Genomic DNA, 20,255 nt, shown 5'->3' on the forward strand with positions numbered 1-20,255 from the left:
CTGCCTGTCACTTACATTATATTATGTCACATCTCACAATGACATATTGCAATGCAATGCAATGTAAGTCAAATAATAGACAACTGCAATTCATAACTTCCTGAACAGGAAGTCTTTCTTTGCAAAGAAGTTTCCCAAGGGAAGGGAAGAAATTCCCCTGCTGAGGTCATTCACAGCACTGATCCTACTTTCCTATTGGTGACTTATCTTCTCATCCTGTCTGTTCTCTTTATTTTTCCAACTTGCCTTCCTTTTAGAATGGCCCTTTCCTCACATCTTCTGATTGTGATGGAGCTGTCAATCAAGTGGCTTGCCACCAGTGGAAGATGGGGACATATCCAGACTGAACCGACAGGGTTGTATCGCTCCTACTTAAGGTTGCATTTATGTGAATTAAAAGATGTATTCATCTTTTTGAAAAGTACAGCCTAAAATGGGTTCAAGGGCTTATTGATGAGACAGTGCTTTTCTAAAAATGAGACAAAGAAGACCTCACTGGGATCACAGCTTCTCAAAGGGAGTATGTGCTGGTTTTCACTTGCCACTCCCAGGGCTGGGGGCTCTGCATAGAGAATAACTCTCACAACTGTACACAGCAGCCCTGAGAAGAGTATTTCATCCTCATGAATACAGAGAATGCCTCAGTTGAATCACATGCTCATGTCCTAGGTCCAGTATGGTCCCCAAAAAGTGCAATGTATATATATCCACAAACACCAACCTGTGAGATGTGTATAGTCCCACTCTTTCTGCAAACTTTCTTTCCTACTCTTTGGAGAGAATATACAGGGAAGGCAACACAGCAGAGAGAAAGAAGGTAGAGGAATAGTGCTGGGGAAGGATAGGGTCCATCCTTGGGGCATCTGGATCTGGTCATGAGAGAAGCCGTTTAAATTCTGGACTTTTTGTTATTTGAATCAGTTTACCTTTATTGTTCAGGCAATTTGAATGGGATTTCCTGTCACTTATAAGCAAATTTTAATGAATAACTCTCCATCTAGTTTTTTCTGCTTAAGAGGAGGGAAAGCTCTTCACAAGCTCTTCTGTGTGGAGCTACATTAAATGCATTCATTCATTAACTGTCTCTTACACTCTTTAAACACTCTTCCCTTTGAGCCCATGAATTATACTCTATGGTCACATATTTTTTTTAACTCCTTGCAATTCTGTCAGTACTGCCTGGACATACGTGTCTTAAGAGAAGACTCGGGCTGAGAAATGCAATACTTACCAGATATTGGCTAACAAGCGATGCAGCCTACGGACAGAATCCAGTCTGTGGTACATGACCTCCCCACTTTGTGAGACTGTCTCTGCCATGGCTCATTTTCATCACTGTTGCCTCTGAGAGTATTTTATGTATTAGAAGCCTAAGGAAGTCATGGATTGTGTGGGATCAAGGATAATAGAATCACTTCCCCTCTTTCCTCTAATTTTCTCTGCATCATAACTCTTTTCCTTCCCAGCCCTCTAAGACAACAAACTGATGCATGCTGTGTATCAAGAGGCTCAGACCCTCTGCAGTGTGAATGGTCTTGCTTCTATAAGCCCAACACAGAATGGACTTAAAAAAGTGAGCTCGCAGGGAGACCCACAAATGGGCTAGTAAATTAAATCATGGGCTCTATCTGTTTAATCTCCACACTCTGGCGTTTTGGCTTTGGTGTCTAAATTTCCCTGGATTTCCTAGTGGAACTGATGATTCTTCTGACATCTTACTTTGTTCTTTTCATCTTTGCCCTCTGAAGGAGTGGGTAGCCATTGTAATAATCACCTTGGCTGGGTGCTTCTCTTAGGAAGGAGAGTCATAGGTGAGAACATATACATCCCTGATAGAAGTTATTTTGTTTGTTTGTTTTACTTTTTGGAAATTCTTGCTGCCATGTCATCCTAATCTGACCCTCCTTATCACTCTTTGGAATCAGCCTATTGAGATCCAGGATACATTTCAGGGAAGGTTTTATAGAACTACTTTAACTCCTTAAATTCCATCCTTATCTAATGCCAGCTTCTTTCTTTCCTCTTACAAGGTTTCACTACCTTTGCTACTTGGTCCACCTGAACTATGACATTTTTTCCTGTTCTTTCCTGTTCTCTACCACTTGCTTACTGTCATCACTCTTCTGAGGAGGAAAGGCCTTAATGAGAGAAATTTTATGATGCTTTTATGATGCTAAAATTCCATGTTCTATACTTATAAACAAGGCCTAGCACATACTCCAGTAATGCATTTCTGGGAGAATCTTGCACAGCCAAGATTTGAAATTTAAATTCTCACTTTGCAATTCTAACATTGGAAATTGCACTTTTGAGAGAAATGAATAAGTAATTCTTTGTTAATAGTGCTTTGCTTATTTTGAAAGACATTGTGTTAAGGGATTAAGCAGGAGAGTAATATAGTAAAAATGATGGCTGCTTTTGGAAATGCTTCTTTACAGCTCATGCAGTTTTGTTCCTCCTCTAACTTCAGTCGAGTTTTGGTCTAGAGTACATGATCTTTATACCTAGCATTATTTTTGTACTTAGGTTCTTGTTCTTTTCCTCCAGTTCTGTTTATAAGCCAATATGCTCTTCAGGTTTATTAATCAGAGTACTGTATTTCATTGATTTTAATATCTGTGGAAAAGGGTGTATATTATAGTTGAGGGCACACTGTATTTAACTGTCAGCCTTTTAGTGGAACATTATTTATCTTAGGTGGTCAAAAATTAATAATGCATCTCATTAACAATATCTTATATTTGGTGATAGTGAAGTTTAAAGGCATCAGATTAGAGTTTAGGCTTTGGATAAGAAAAAGGCAAAGATAATATGTTGGCCTGATGTGGTTTCAGGCCACTATGATTGATCTATCTCCATCACAAATGGTTCACTAGACTACATTGAGATATAGGTCTGATGCCCTAGAACAAAGTCCCTACTTTGTTCTATCTGAACTTAATAACCTTAGAAATAGCCAAGCATCATATAAGTCCTTTACCTCCTTGGTCAGGTATATTTCGAGGTATTTGATTTTGTGAGGTGCAATTTTAAGAGGTATTGTATTTTTGTATTCCCTTTCTAATATTTCATTGCTGGTATACAGAAATACGACTGACTTCTGAATGTTAATCTTATATCCTGCTACTTTGCTGAATTTATTAATCAGTTCAAGTAGTTTTTGGGTTGAGTCCTTAGGGTTTTCTATGTATAGTATTATGTCATCTGCATACAGTGACAGTTTTATCTCTTCCTATATGGATGCCTTTTATTTCTTTTGTTTGCCTAATTGCTGTGGCTAGGACTTCCAAAACTATGTTGAAGAGCAGTGGTGAGAGTGGGCATCCCTGTCTTGTTCCAGATTTGAGTGAGAAGGCTTTCAGTTTTTCCCCATTGAGTATTATATTTGCTGTGGGTTTATCATAAATGGCTTTGATTATGTTAAGGAATGTTCCCTCTATACCCATTTTGGCGAGGGTCTTGATCATGAATGGATGTTAGACTTTATCAAATGATTTTTCTGCATCTATTGAGATGATCATATGATTTTTGACTTTTCTTTTGTTAATGTGGTGTATGACGTTGATTGATTTGCGTTATGTTGAACCATCCTTGTGAACCTGGGATGAACTCTATCTGGTCATGGTATATAATTTTTTTGATATGTTGTTGGATTCGGTTGGCTAAGATTTTGTTGAGAATTTTTGCATCTATATTCATCAAAAGGAAACCCAAAAGAAAACAAAAAGACAACTTACAGAATGGGAGAAAATAGTTTCAAATGATGCAACCGACAAGGGCTTAATCTCTAGAATATATAAGCAGCTTATACAACCCAACAGCAAAAAAGCCAATCAATCAATGGAAAAATGAGCAAAAGACCTGAATAGACTGTTCTCCAAGGAAGATATACAGATGGCCAACAAACATATGAAAAAATGCTCAACATCGCTGATTATGAGAGAAATGCAAATCAAAACTACCATGAGATACCACCTCACACCAGTGAGAATGGCCCTCATTAATAAGTCCACAAATAACAAGTGCTTGAAGGGTTGTGGAGAAAAGGGAACCCTCCTGCACTGTTGGTGGGAATATAAGCTGGTACAGCCACTATGGAGAACAGTTTGGAGATGCCTTAGAAATCTATACATAGAACTTCCATATGACCCTGTAATCCCACTCTTGGGCATATATCCAGACAAAACTCTACTTAAAAGAGACACATGCACCCGCATGTTCATTGCAGCACTATTCACAATAGCCAGGACATGGAAACAACCCAAATGTCCATCGACAGATGATTGGATTCAGAAGAGGTGGTATATATACACAATGGAATACTACTCAGCCATAAAAAAGAATGACGTAATGCCATTTGCAGCAACATGGATGGAACTAGGGACTCTCATACTGAGTGAAATGAGCCAGAAAGACAAAGACAAACACCATATGATATCACTTATAACTGGAATCTAATATCTAGCACAAATGAACATCTCCTCAGAAAAGAAAATCATGGACTAGAAAATAGACTTGTGGCTGCCTGATGGGAGAGGGAGGGAGTGGGAGGGATCGGGAACTTGGGGTTATCAGATACAACTTAGAATAGATTTACAAGGAGATCCTGCTGAATAGCATTGAGAACTATGTCTAGATACTCATGTTGCAACAGAAGAAAGGGTGGGGGAAAAAATGTATACATGTAAGGATAACTTGATCCCCTTGCTGTACAGTGGGAAAAAAAATAAATAAAATAAAATAAAAAAATAAAAGAAATAGCCAAGTAAATGGATAAGAATCTAAGTCAAGAGTTAAGTATTTATGTGTCTCTAACTTTAGATCATGCAAATGTCACATCATATTACTAAAAAGTATGTAAAACCTGTTTATGCATAATCACAGGACTACACAAGTCCCATTTCCAAAAAATAGTAAATATTTCTAAATGCTTTTTCTTTCCATTTAATGTATTTTAGACTCTTTGTATTTAAAAAGTTTAAGTGATTTATGTGTTCTCTGTCTTAATGCACTGTGTATATATTTGAGTGATTATGTGTGGTCATTACGATTGGATAATGCAGCATGAATAAAATATGTATAATCAAAATTAAATGGTAGTTTTCTCTTGCAATTTCCCATTACTATTCACTGGATGCCTTTTGTCCAATTGATTGCTGTGAGTTTAATTATTAGAAGATATCGGAAAAGCAAAAGGAACACATATGGGATTGGTTACTCAATTTTTATGACTGATATCTACTTTGTTTCTTCACCAAAGGGCTACCAAGGCCCTCTAACCAAGTTTCTAGAAAGTAGATTTCTCCCATTTCTGACAGAAAAATCATCTTTGGCATACTATTGGTGGTGGTGGTGTTGCTAGTATTTTTTAATATGGACATTTTAGCTTTTTAAGTAGATAGTTCTCCTAATATTTGGCAACATATTTATCATCAGTTTTTGTGGCTTTCATTTTTCTATATCTTCTATATCTATATCTTTTCTATACCTTCATTAGATTTAGAGTATAAAGTTATGCAAGACTGAATCGGGTCTATTAGCCTAATACAGGAGTCTCCGTTTTTTTGTTTTTGTTTTTGTTTTTCTCTTACATATAGCAAACTAATACTTTACCACATGTCTTAGTAACTCATTATCATTGCAATGAATTGCAAAGACCATTGTGAAGGTCAGACGCTGACAGTCTAGAATCATTCATGTAGTAGATGTTCACTAAGCAGGAGGCATAATGGTGTTTTAGGCCTGCATTATCTACGATAAGTCATTGACTGTTTTTTTTTCTTTTTTGATGTTGCTAGGTTTTCTCCAACTAATACTATGATGATCTTCTCTGATGTTTAGCTATTGGTTTCTAACCTTCCATAGTTTGTAAAAAGAAAGCACAACTGTTTGAAAACTATAAATGAAATATCAACAGTTTTACTGAATAAGTGTTCTAGAAGTACAGCACAAAGCATTAGAAGACTGTATGTGATGCTGGTGAGAATGCAGCTTTAACAGCTCGCTTGGTAGCTGCATTTTATGCCTGGAAAGTCAATTAATATATACGAGGCTTCCATTTCCTCAGCTATAAAGTAGCAATAATAATACCCTGAATATATATAGTAATATATGAATATTAGGTAAATTATTTTAAATAATAGATGCTCAGTACATTTTACCTATTTTTTTTTTTTACAATTTGATACATAACCCATTCAAAATAAAAAAAGTACAGCTTTATCTGAAAATAATCGTAGGACTTCTCAATAATAACCTAACCAGAGAGGTAATCCTACTTTCTAATCTTTATAATACATCTTTATATTTCTCAGTGAAAATTATTTTTTAAGCAATTCTGTTTTCATGCTATGTAATGTTAGACGATTCCCTGAAAAAAAAAGTCCTTGTAAAATTGAACATCCATATTAAATAAATATTTTAGAAAGAAAAGTTATAACAGGATTAACACAGGGATATAGGTTCTCTTTGTGTTTCTTCCCTACTCATTCAAAATGTGAACTTTATATAATTAGTTGCATACATTTTAGTTCTATTCTCTGGGGGGAAAAAAACGATAGTGAATTTTAGATAATTGTCTCTTAACTGGTCTAAAGCTTTCTTCCTTGAACTTCAGCCTACCAACATTTATTTTCATTTATTTATTTATTTTACTGTCTTTTTGTCTTTATAGGGCCGTACCCGCAGCATATGGAGGTTCCCAGGCTAGGGGTCTAATCGGAGCTGTACCCACCGGCCTATGCCAGAGCCACAGCAATGCCAGATCCAAGCCGCATCTGCGACCTACACCACAGTTCACGGCAACGCCGGATCCTTAACCCTCTGAGCAAGGCCAAGGATCGAACAACCTCATGGTTCCTAATCGGGGATTCGTTTCTGCTCAGCCACGATGGGAACTCCATCCTACCAACATTTATAACAAAGTTTTATGTCAACTCACGATATGCTTCAGAGCATGGCCAATGTAATTTTTTTATTTTTAATATTTGAAACTGTGCACTGAGAAAACTTTTAAAAATATATCTATTACTGATACACATATTGTGTGTTTATACTGATTTACTTCTCAGCTCCATTTTAGTAACCTCTGTGTGTGTGTGTGTGTGTGTGTATGTGTGGAGAAATCTCTTCAATGTGTGAGACAATTGTTTTTTTAATCCTATTAAAAGCATCAAGAATAGATGCAGATATACTCAAAATACAAAGAACTACTTCATTAATTTCTTTTTGGGAGTCGAGCAAAATCTGATTTCAGGTGTAAAGATCACTTCTATGTGTGTTGTTTCTTTTGAAGGTTAATAAAGACAGAGAACATAGAGTATCACTTAAGTTCGGGTACTGCCCTTGGCATTTATCCTAGGTTCTTTACTTGGTCCATCACAGCAGTTGTGCTTTAACATAATCTGTTACAGAAAGTTAAAAGCCTTGTCCACAGTCACATCTTCATTAATTGCTGGATGCGGGATTTGTCTGATTTCAACGTTTGCACTATTTTTTCCCCTAATACCACATGTTTGCACACTCAGTATGTTAGAATAGATGAGTCCTTAGCTCCAGCACTAACCTATTCATTCTGTGCAAGAGGAAACTGAAGTCTGGCGAGAAGTATATCACAGCGTGACCTTGATGAAACTAGCAATGACTGTCTGGCCAAATGAAAGCAAGAAACTCAGAAGGATGATTGTGCTTAGCACACCAGGTACGGTTTCACCTTGTTTTCAGACTGCTTTAAGATAAACAGCCTTCAAAAGGCTGAGAATAATATACTCGAGCAGGAGAAGGAGGAATTCTAGTAGGCAATCTACGAGGATGAGAGCAAAGGCAATGAGTAACCGCAAAAGGACCAAGGACAACAATTAATATCTTCCTCTACAAAGTGCATTGGCACATTCATTCTGGTAGCAGTTTGGATAGAACAGGCAATAGATAGAAAGTGAACCCAAAGTCATGTCCAGAAATTAGCACAATACCATCCTCTAGTTGCCAAGGGCCCTCAGTAAACATTACTACACTGAAAATTAGCTACAACAAGCTACACTGAAAATTAGCTAAAACTTGTTAACTTACAGGTATCTAAATCAACTATGCATAGCAACTGAAAAAGGCATGAACTATTTATAATGAGACTTGGATCAAAACTAGAATGGAGTCTAATAAACTTGCAAAAATAGAAACAGCAGCCCCAGCTCATAGTGGTACAGCCCAAACTGCAGGGAAGTTTTTGGATCACTGTGAATTTGAAGAGTGCTCACCAACATGATTTGACTCTGCAGAGTCAAAGAGTATAGAAGAGTATAGTTCGGCATAGTTTGTCTAAGCTCAGGAATAATGAGGACACTGATCTGAAACTCACAGGGAGAATGATCTCTTTGTGACTTCAGTTATCTGTCACCACACTGATCAGACAGATGCTTTGTATAGATGTGATAGATGGAATCCAGAAAAACCTAACTATTTATGTAGAACCAGTTTTACAAGTTGGGTAAGATTTAAGAGGGAACATTGTTTATGACAGTCTAGAAGTTAGAATGTGTGATCATTCTTCCCCAAATCATAGTATTTTGCAGGCTAGCCTGTGAATGTCTCTGCTGTATGACAAAAAGCCATGTTAAATTATAGCCTTCCTCTCTGAGAATTCAAATTAGTGTAAGACAGAGTCCTAAGGAGAACAAAAATACTCTGTACAGGAGGACAAAAACAGTGTTGATTTTATTCACTCCATTATTTCCAGTTCCTAAGGTAGTGCCTGGCACATGGTAAGCACTAAATAAATAGGCATTGGATGAATATGAGTGAATAAAGATATGATCTGTTATCAAGAGCCTCAGAGGACGCTGGAGGAGATACTCCTTGACTCAGGATAGATATCCCTGTCTGCCTTAGCAGTTACCACACAGTCCTGAAAAGCAAAGCAAAGAAGACTTTACAGCAACTGTTAAGCACTCTCTTGCTCTGTTCACAGATGAGGGGAGCCTGGGTTGTTACGAATGGCTAGAAATTAGCTAGATAGAAAATAGAGGGAGCAGAGGATGCATATTCCAGACAAATGGAAGGGAAAGTAAAAGGCATCATTGCTTTTGCATGTTCAGCCTAAAGGGTGTGTAAGGGATCTGTAAGATGAGAACAAGGTAGAAAGGAGAGAGAGATGGTGAAATTAAGCTGGGGAGATGGATACCTATCATCACTGCCTAAAGCACACTGCTAATGATTTTTTAAAAAATATATTTGAAGTATCTGTAGCTAGCATCTAATATCATCATAATCTGGCTATTTGCCAAGGTGCACCTAGCTCAAAAAATTGTAACATTCTGTCACCTCTGAAATATCCCACTTGCCAGTATAGAGAGAACTACGTGCAACTGGATCAAGTCCTGTGGAAACCTACAATTTATAGGTACTCTCTATCCATTGATTATGTTACGGTAACAAGGGTTATATATAAGTTACCCAAATACGCTTCTTTTCCTTTTTTCCTTTCTCCCTGCTTTACTCATGACCAATGTTACTGATATGTTCAGTCATTGGCCTTTCAGGTAAGGGGCAGTTGAATAGTATATCACTAGTTACTGTTGCTTTTTCAGTGTTTTTATTTGTTGCATGGAGTGAATGAGAGAGATTCAGGGGGCTCACAAGTGTGTATAGGAAGGAGAGAGAGAGAGACAAAGGAAACGTATTTACTGAGGGCCTTCTATTTATCAGACACTAAATTTAGCACATTTTTTTCTTAATGTTTTTATACAAAACAACATGGGGTAATTATAATTTTCATTTTATAGATAAAGGCTCAAGATTATGCGGAATTTGTATAAGTTCTCACAGTTCATATTCAGAAGAGCTAGAATGCAAAACTAAATATTCTTAACCAGGAAGCCTGAGCATTTCTCTATCCACAGGGGCTCTCTTTTATCATTCATTCTAATTCATCCCAAGTCAACTTTTTAAATGTTTATCTATGCAAGTGTCCCCTTTATTGTTTCCAAATTCTTTCCCTGCCTTCTCTGTACACTGTAATAAACGGAAGGATCCGAAGCGCCTTCCCTGTTATTCAGGTCACATCCCCAGACGGAATGTCACGTATGCCTAATGTTGTGTCTATAAAGTGCTCACATTAATTCAAAATGCAAACTTCTGTGCTGAAAGGAGATGAAATGATTGTCAACTACATTTAATGCTTTTTTAGAAAAGGAGAATTTGCATAGACTGACAGCTCATTTTGTTTCCACATTCCATTTTAATATCTGGTTGTGCTTACCAAAGGACAGTCATGTTTATTTGGCACCCACACAATCCTAAGGCCTAGTGTCCTGCTTGTAAATAGATGATAAATCAGTAAATGCCAGTATTTTTTAATGGCACAAACAACAAAGTGGCCCAAACAAGAGTTGATATATATATTTTTAATTATCTGAGTAGTTCTTTATACTCGCCCCTGGCGTTCATTGATTCCTTTATTGTTCTGTTTTTCTTGTGAAGCAAAAGCCTCAGAAAGCAAAATTTGTATATATAAATTCTAGGTCCTTATGCATCTTTAAGATAATAACTAAGATAACCTCAAGATAAATAACCAGGTGCTGATTTATCTCTTGGGTTTTCTCTTTCAAAAATCTTCAGAATTAGGATTCTCTGTAGGAACCAGAAATGGATGGCTAGCAAATTGACAGCAAAGCTCTGAACCAATTCATAACTTTGAATAGCATATGGACAACTATACATATAAACATATGCAATGTATGTAAATTATATCCATAGGAGTCAGCAATCTCAGAACTAAATTGTCTTCCCTAACATACTGAAAAATAGGTAGTGCAATCTGCTATATCTGACCAGAGCAATAATTTTAGGATTTTCAATTTTTGCAAAGGAAATTTCTTAACTTCTGAAGGTATTCTTGTATTATGAGTTGAAAAAAAAAAGAAAGACAAACATACAAAAAAAAAGACACGGAAACTATAAAAACAAGTTTCTAAAAACTACTTAAGCAAAGAAAATCTAGTTTTCTGAACCAAACTACACAGTCATATGCAGAAAGTGGAAGTACAGATCTGTTATCTATTTTTCTTAGCTTGCACATCGTCCTTAATTACAGTTTAGACGACAAAATGAAACATAAATGGCTTTTTATCAACGAAACATTGCTGGAAGCATAAACAATAAATTATGAATTACTGAAGCAGAAGCCTTTTTGGATCATGTATGCATAATGCTATTCTGCATATTTGGAATCCCAATTGGCCCTTCTGTTTCATGCAAATTGAGCACTACCTTTTATGATTCAACATTGAGCAGAAATGCCATGCTTCCTAGGGGTGAAAGTTAATACCGTATATGAAAAAGGCCCTCTTGTCAAAGTTTGGTGCTGTGGAAAAGTCTACTATGTGAGCAGAGTGGACCATATCAGAAACACACATGCATAGGTATTCATTATAAGACTCTTAAAAGCAAATATTTTTCACTTGTTGCTCAGGTATCGTTGCCTAAGAAACCCAATCATAATGAATGTGCTGTTGCTGAGGGATGGGGGCTTTTATAAAGGCCACTTGAGGAAAGAGATGCTATTTAGGGAAGTCCTCTGTCACTTTCAAAGTAGCTTGGTGTAATGGAAAATTTTAATGAGGCTCGAGGTAGCCAAGAAGAGGACAAGTGGCTTACCAAGGCGGTCCTTTTTGCTTTGATCAAGAAGGCCTTTCTGATCCAGTTCAGCCTGGATGGAACAGAGCTGGCTTAAGGTGGAGGAGAGAGAGATTCTGTTTACCTGGAAACCTACATCCTGAATACAAGAGAGGTGTGTGTGAGGATTCAGCTGGAGAGAAGCTGGAGGACAGAGGATCCGCTCTGGCTGTCTTGGAATGAGGGAAATCCACTTTCACGTTCAAGCAGTACGCTTTGTTTTTTGTGACAAGAAGAGTCTGAATTAAGTTGGCATTATTCAAAAGAACAAAGGAGGACGGTCTTTCAGGTTCCAACTTACACAAAATGATTCCCACAGACTACAGGCGTTGGGAAGTTGTGGATGATTTAAGATAACTTTGGAATGAAAAGTCATCTTAAGTTAGAAATTGGGCTTAGCCATTGTGTGGAGAAAGCTGAATTTCATGTTGGCAAAGGAGAAAAAATAAAGCCGAAAAGCCTGTAGAGTTAAAACCAGATCCAGGAATCCCAGTTATTTTTGTGGCTGGTAAATGTTTTCATTCTTTCCCCACCTTCTCATCTTCCTACTTTTTTCTTTTCCTTTTATGTTTCTATGATAATACCCTACAGACTACAGTACATTGCAATACATATTAATGAGGATTACAGTTTCCACAATGAGACCACTTTCAGAACTACCGGACATTATTCAAAATTCAAAGAGATATGGTTGAGAATGATAAGCCAGAAGAGATGGAATACAGCATGGAAATTTAGAAATTAATAGATTCACATAAATAAGATCTTGTCCCATTTAATGATGAGTATTTTTCTATGTGCCAGAACTGTCTAAGCCCTCAGCTACTCATTCCCATTACAGTACACTTGTGGGGTGGATATAGTGTAATCCTCATCAGTATTACAGATGAGGAAACTGAGGTTAAAATAATAGCTTGCCTGTCGTCAGTGTTCTCACAAGGGACGTTCTAGAGACATGAAACACGTAGTGATTGAGGTTGGCCCTTGAGTTAAGATGGAAACCCCACAAAATAAAACATGAGTTATATTCTAAACAGGCAACCATATAACGGTCATTGAGATAACCCGAGGCACACTTATTTCACCACTCTAGTCAGCGTCTACATTATCCAAATTAATTGCCACAATCATGCCTGCAGAGTGCACTTCTCATAAATAGAATTTTGGCTTAAAAAGAATCATAAAGAAGAGGAAAGTGTCTTAGGGTCATCTGGTTCCTTTGCTGTCTTTCCCTTAGGACTTTGCAAGCTGTAACTGAGGCCAAGTCTATGTCTGTCCTTCCCACAGGCCCTCATTAGGGAACAGACTTTTATATTTATTCTCACTTCTTTATACACATGATTCAAGTATTTTAATATAAAACATGAAGACTTCCATTTTTCCAACCTGCTTTCTAGAAATTTCAATCAAATCTTTTAACTACAGTGTGCAGGATAGAGAAGATCAAGTTTCTGCAGACCTCAAATTTTCCGCATGCAAGATATTTCTGTATCTGAAAAAGATCCATATTATCTCCCCTGACTTGTTATATTTAATTGTGGAATATCCTCCATTTTTCATGACTAGAATGGAAGCCAGTACTGAGAGGTGGCCGATTCCTCTTGTTTATAAGTTCACCCCCTTGGAAGAGGAAGAAACTGATGTCTGGGCGGCATAATTAGGCAGATTCAAAGTGCTGTGGTTGTGTGGTGTGTGCATGGGATATGAGTGACTCGTCACATTTTGGGCCTTTGTTTTCCCCTTTTGCTGTATTAAAGGTTGTTTCCTATTCTGACAGAAATAGAATTCTCCTATATTCAGAGAGAAAATTATTTGTGAAATCATTCAACTGTGTAGGAGACAAGAGACAGTTAATTTCTATCTCATTTTGTTTTTTGATTATGAATTAGTCAGCTGAAAATTGCAGAAGGACCAATCCATATGAGAAAGGAGAATGATCACAGCAACTTCAAGTTAAAAGACATGCTGCCAGTTTCTTAGAAAATGCCAAACACTGAAAACATTTCCCTTGAAGACCTAATTAAAAGAGGGATCATTGACCCATCAATTATGGATTTGAATATATTGGCTCTCTCAAAAGCATAACCTTTATCTGTTGGGCTGAAACTTGTACATGACTTGTACATCATGTTCTCAGTGGAGAAACATCAGCTATTGACTTTATCTGTTGGGCTGAAACTTGTACATGACTTGTACATCATGTTCTCAGTGGAGAAACATCAGCTATTGACCATTTTAAGGTCCATGTGAAGAAGAAAAAATAATTCTGAATATGAGTTTGCCATTTGCTTCACTCCATAAAACATAAAATTTCCCATAGTTTTAAAATAACGTCTAACATTGAAATGTGTGTGTGTGTGTGTGTGTGTGTGTGTGTGTTCTCATTAGCAAAGAATGGGGGAGTTTCTGTGTAGCTCAGTGGCTTAAGGACCTGGCATTGTCACTGTAGTGGTTTAGTTCACTGCTGTGGCATGGGTTGGATCCTTGGTCTGGGAACTTCTGTATGCCATGGTACAGCCAAAAAAACAAACCAAAAAACCCAAAACAAGTAATGAGTAACAGGCTCATAAGACATCTTTTTATCCACCTTCTTATCCATATATCTCCAATATTTTAAATCTGACAACTTCTTTCCATTACTTTAATTGATTCTAAATGTTAAGAGGAGACTTTTTTTCTTTTTTTTAATCTTCATGAGTACTATCCAGGTGCCAACAAAAGTAGTGCTCTATGAAACAAAATTCATGAATTTTTGATCTAGGAAAAGGGAGATAGAGTATAAACTTGCCATATCTATTCCAAAGACCTGTGGGCTCATGATTTATTCTGTGGAGATGTTGAATATTTCTATCCTAAATCCAAAATCACAGAGAACATATGTCCTCATTTATAGAAGACAGTCTCTGGTTTATGGTTTTTCTAGGCATAAATACAAACATTCAGAGCAACCCCTTGCACTTAAAAAAATATCCCAGTTGGAATAATAAAGTATATGATTATCCTTTGCAAAATAAATCAACACATATAATTTTACATAAACCATTGTGGCACAGAGAGTGCATTTTCTGTCTGAGGTCATTTTGTTATACCTAGCATCTTTTTTTTTTCTCAGTTATTTCTCACACACATGCATGCACACACATATACACGCCTGTGAGGTAAGTCAAAATTTCACTTCTATTTTCTAGTTTCAAGATGAAACAGATAATCCAAATGCCTTTAAATATTCTATTACAGGGTTTGTCAAAATGTGTGATGGGGCAAAAGGAGGTTTTCTAAGTGTACAAACTTTTACTTTGTACCGATTCTAAAAATTAGAGAAAATACTTGAAATACATTCACTATAGGGCTAAAATCTCCTCTTTAAAAGGTTTAGGGCATAACTACACTTTCGTAGGCACCCAGTAACCACCTCTCATTCATCCAGCACATGTTTATGCAGTGACTTTGCTGGGTCATACCTAAAACAGGCATACGTAAAACTGCAGAGTTCACCAAGGAGCTCAAAACCTTCAGGATGAGAAAACATGTCTTCATAGAGACTTTTTTTTAAATGTAGGACAATTAATATTTAAAAATAATGACTGACACTGCCTTAGCTCACAATCAAAGTAAACATGAGCCATCCTTCTGTACAGAAATTCAACTCAGTTTGGGATATCTGAGGATGTTATCATCTTAGGCAGAGTCACTTCCACAAAAAACAAATCTTGGCAGTGTTAGCCAAAAAACAAAAGACAATGCATTTGGATTAGAGCTCCTAATTAGGGGAAGCTAACATATAACTCCATTGTAGAGAAGAAAGATCAAGATTTTTGTCTCCTTAATATTTATAATGGTGGAAGCCAGCTATATGAGTAATATCTCTATAACAGCTTTCTCATTTCCTTTTCTGTGATGCATTCACATTTATCAAAGCATCCCTAAAGAACTAAGCAGCATTATGTTGAAAGGTAAGGCCACGATATATTTAACAAGAACTGTAAAATGTTATTTCACTTCATAAAGGAGGTTTTATCAAAATTCACTACCTCCTTGAAACAGAACAGAGCAAATGATCCAAATGTCATGAACCAAATTTTACTCTTCTAATTGACTATGTCTTTTACTTAGACTCTACATAAATCTAAACAAATGCCTATAGTAAAGCCATAAGACAGCCCCAGACAATGCATCTATTTGGCAATACAATCATTCTAAAACAGCTGAAACTAAGACTTAAATACATCTGAGCCAAAATAAACAGCTAAAATCCTTGCTAAATATATAGCAGCTTAGGAAAGAAAAATGTACAGATGAGATAGACTTTTTAAAAATGATCTATGACCTTCATATGTAATAGACAATAGTTAAGGGAAATGGTTAATCCAAGCTTGGCTCTCAAGAAATAATGAAATAGATTAAATGTTCTCTGTGAGTAAAAGACTTAACAATAAAATAAGTTCATATTAGCTGCAAAATAGTACCGATAAGGAGTGTCCTTCAAGAAGGATTTTCTGATCTAATTGGTATTGTCAAAGTTGGTGCAGGCTTAAAACAAATACCTCTAATGTGTACCCACAAACCAGGCAAAATTAGAATAGGCTTTCCCTAAAGACTTGGTAAACATTCAATTAAAACTTAACAACTGCTAAGTATAAGCCAGCTCCTCCTCTATCAGATATCTTGGTATCTTGAAATTAGTGGAACTTTCACAGGTTACTGTTCGTTTTTTTAAAGTAAGGTGATTGAGGTTTTCCCTGGGATAAAATTAACTCGCACATTCACAATTTCCTTATCTAATGTTTCAATATTGGAAAGAGGAAGTGATATCATTGCTATGCCATTAGGCTGATAAGCTAAGTTTCAACTACTCGTGGATGAAAAAAATTATTGTACTGATATTTTTAGTCAAATTATGAAATCACATCCTATTTTCCAACTTATATTCTACCCTGTTTCACCATGCTAATATATTTACCTTCATTTTTCTTGATGGTAAAATTCGGGTTGTTGACCATTTCTGGAAGAAGACTGTATAAGAAATAATGTCCATTTTTGGGATCATCTTTGTCCATGGCACTCACTGTTTGAATGACCTGTAACATAAAACTTGACGTCAGCATTTCTGATGACATCAGAGGGCTCACACTGCCTTTAAAATCTGAGTGACATTCTTTTAGTGGAGTGATACTTTGGTCCAAGGAATCCCTTTCAGTTTTCTAAACTGTTTTGGATGGTTTGCACTAAGAAAAGAAGAAACATTCATCACTTTAAAACCTAGCTTTGATCAGTGGGTTAAAATTAAGGTCATTACATTTGTGTCCATTCGGTGTCAGTGGCTTGAAAGAGCAAGTTTAAGGGCATTTGGAAATTCCACTGGGAAATTACAGGTTTCTTTCCTCTTTGAGTGTGTACAGGTTTCTAGAATGAAATCTAGAATTGTTACAGTGATTCTAGTCTGGCTCCTGGGAGGATCTGGAAAGTAGAGGACTTAAATCTCATATCTCACAACTTCTCTTTCACTATACTCGTTAGGTCACATGTGTCTGCCGGATAGAATGTTTCTCAGCACAAACATCACTGCCACAAAACTTTGTGAAGAGTTGCCTCTGTTCTCTCCCAATAATGAATACTGGTTTTAAAGCTCATGGATGACACATGCAGACAATGCTTTGGAGTGTATTCTGAGATGAATAAATTGTAGGGATTAGAAGAAGGACCACTGTGCAGAGGACTGTTTGGATAGATACACATACTTGGAATTGGTGCCAGTTGAATGTGCTTATTTCATTTGCAAAGCTGCATTACCTTACTGCTAAGTTGTTCCTTGGGATGTCAGAGAATTAGCTTAATCACTCCTATGTATAATTTTGTGATATGAATCACTTCAGTATGAAACACGGGGCAACAGCTAACGTAGTAAAACGTATAGCTTATACCACTACTGTAAATAGCTACAACATAATTACTACCCCCAAAAAGTGCCTATGAAGCATGACAATCAAGGATATATCAGATTTACCATGAAAGAGTAATAGGAAAATGCTCTCAGGTTTGTGAAATTTATAATTATGATGCCTACTATGTTATGTCTCTTTGAACAATTATGTCCCATTCCACTTTGCCAGTATGGTTAAAGAGAAAAAAAAATGGATCACTTCTTGAGAAAGGGACATCATTGCCTTGCAACTTATCACCTAAACAAGATGAGAACTGCAATTTAAGAACATTTTCAGTAGCTATGGAGTTTTGCATTGTATTACACACAGGCTCTATGATATGTAGTGCATCAAGGTTATTTTAGGCATAAATGAAACCACTTCTCTCAAGTTCTGTTTCTCCATTTTTAAAATGGAAAATAGTCTTACTTTGTCAGTGCTTTACTGTCGTTAAGGACCTTGCAAAATGTCTTATAATTGTTCTTACCTCGGGTAACCACATAACACAAAATAGCACAAAATATAACTCATGGTTAAGGCAGTGGGATAGCCATTAAGGTGATGGACTCCGAAACAAAGCTGCCTGGATAGAAGTCATAGGCTCATCCTTTATTCCTCACACAACACGGAGGGACTTACTTCACTCTTTCTAAAACTCAGTCTTCTTGTATTCCTGCACTTCAAATAAAAAAGAGTACTTTTGGAGTTCCCATGGTGGCTCAGTGGTAACAAACCTGACTAGTATCAATGAGGATGTGGGTTTGATCCCTGGCCTCACTAAGTGGGTTAAGGTTCTGGCATTGCCATGAGCTGTGGTGTAGGTTGCAGATGCGGCTCGGATCTGGCATTGCTGTGGCAGTGGTCTCTGCCGGCAGCCACAGCTCTGATTCGACCCCTAGGAACTTCCCTGTGCCATGGCTGCAGCTCTAAAAAGCAAAAATGAATAAATAAATAAATAAAATATTTTTCTTATAGGGTCATTTAAATTAGTAATGTGAATTCACATGAATCTCTTAATATAGTGTCTGGCTCCTAGTAAATGTTCAATGAATGTTAGTCATCATTGTTATTAGTTACTATTTTTTTTGTTAAGGTCACTACCATTTATTCATGACATAGCACCTTGATAAGCATAACTCTGATGTTACACAGAGCCTCACCTCCATCAGATTAGGTGGAAAAGCAATTTGATCTAAACAATTAGCATATTTGCCTTGACATTTAAGTGCAGAGAGGTGCTCTAGGCTTCCAGTTTTATAAAAATGAAAAATTAAAGCACAAGGGAAAAAGCCGTGTCACACAAATTTTTTTTTTTTTTACTGGACAACCTACAGGTTTAAATATTTAATGGAACCATTTGGCAAGAGCCTTCTTTTAGGCCGTTATGAAGAACGGGGGTGGGTGGGGAGTTTTACTTGTAAGCACAGTATCATCCTCTCCTCCCTTTACCCAATTTTGTTGCAAAAAGACTTCTATTCCCAAGTGCACCTGTTAAAGAAGTAATTCCTGAAATATATGAGTCACGTGTGAAGAAGAAGAAGAGCAAATGAAGAGAGGATTTCTTGATATTCTGGGGTGGAAATCATTCATAAGTAAATGCATTCTTGAGGTGTATTTAATGAGTGGAACTCCTCTAAGCAACACCATCCCTAACCTTTCTAAGTAATCTGCATGAAAATGATTCACAAATGCTGGCGACTACATCTACATGTTAAATTAAGCTATCACAGCCAAAACAAAAGAGGCCATAATTTCGCTTACCTGAAGTAAAGAAGCATAATTACCTGTCATATCACATCACAGAAGTTTGGTCTAAATGTTACACCCGCAATGAATATTTTTTCCACCATTTCTTTACGCCAGGAACTCTGTTAGACATGCAACTTCTTGGGCTTGCTGAACCAAAAAGTCTTGGTATGGAGCCTAGAAATCTGCATTTTAAACAGTCTTCTAGATGATTCTGATGCATACATAAGTCTGAGATCCACTCTTTTGAGCCAGGGCAGAACTTTGGTGTCCCTGAGTCCCTCATTATTATTGATTAGGAGACTTTGTATTGTCCAGTGTACATCAAACTCAGGGCATGATATGTTGGGAGAAAAGTGATGAAATAGTGAATCTTTAACTTCCAGATATCCTGCAAACTGGTTATGGTTTAAACTATTTTTGACACTTTGTTTTATTTTAATGCAGATGGCCACTCTCTGGTCATTTTATCTTAAAGTAGATGCCTAGTAGATCACTTGAAGGACTTTATGCTATTAGAATGCATTAAGTTCCCCATCTTAAAAAGGCTGCAATTTTCATTGATGTAATAACATCTGAACATACTTGGCTTTAAACAATAGAAGAAAAAGAATAGACTTATTCAATGAAGTGCACCTGCACACAAGCAGATTTTATAGGTACACTGAGTTGATGGCAAATGAAACCTGCACACACTGTTCCATCTTGAGCTACATCAGTTAATTTTTAAGTAAGTGAACAACTATTTCAAGAAAAGGGTGTAAAAATTTCTGGAGAGGGCATACATTTTTAGTAGTACATATATGATGTTTAGTTTAAAGATTTTCCTTTCTAACAATAAAGTTAGGATGAAATTGAAAAATCTAATGTCTGATAATTTATTGTGTATTAATATTAAGGGAAGCTAAAAGCTAATATATC

At 36.7% G+C, this 20,255-nt stretch overlaps 1 protein-coding gene across 1 annotated transcript in view; it reads right to left on the reverse strand.

Annotated features, from left to right (window-relative positions):
* CDH8 (cadherin 8) overlaps positions 1 to 20,255 on the reverse strand; it is a 239,341-nt gene that overhangs the window by 38,756 nt on the left and 180,330 nt on the right. The window contains exon 9 of the mRNA XM_047791312.1: positions 16,628 to 16,745. Within this exon, the coding sequence (XP_047647268.1) occupies positions 16,628 to 16,745 (118 nt within the window). The remainder of the gene's footprint in view (positions 1 to 16,627; positions 16,746 to 20,255) is intronic.

The sequence above is a fragment of the Phacochoerus africanus genome, chromosome 8, assembly GCF_016906955.1.
Source record: "Phacochoerus africanus isolate WHEZ1 chromosome 8, ROS_Pafr_v1, whole genome shotgun sequence".
NCBI lineage: Eukaryota > Metazoa > Chordata > Mammalia > Artiodactyla > Suidae > Phacochoerus > Phacochoerus africanus.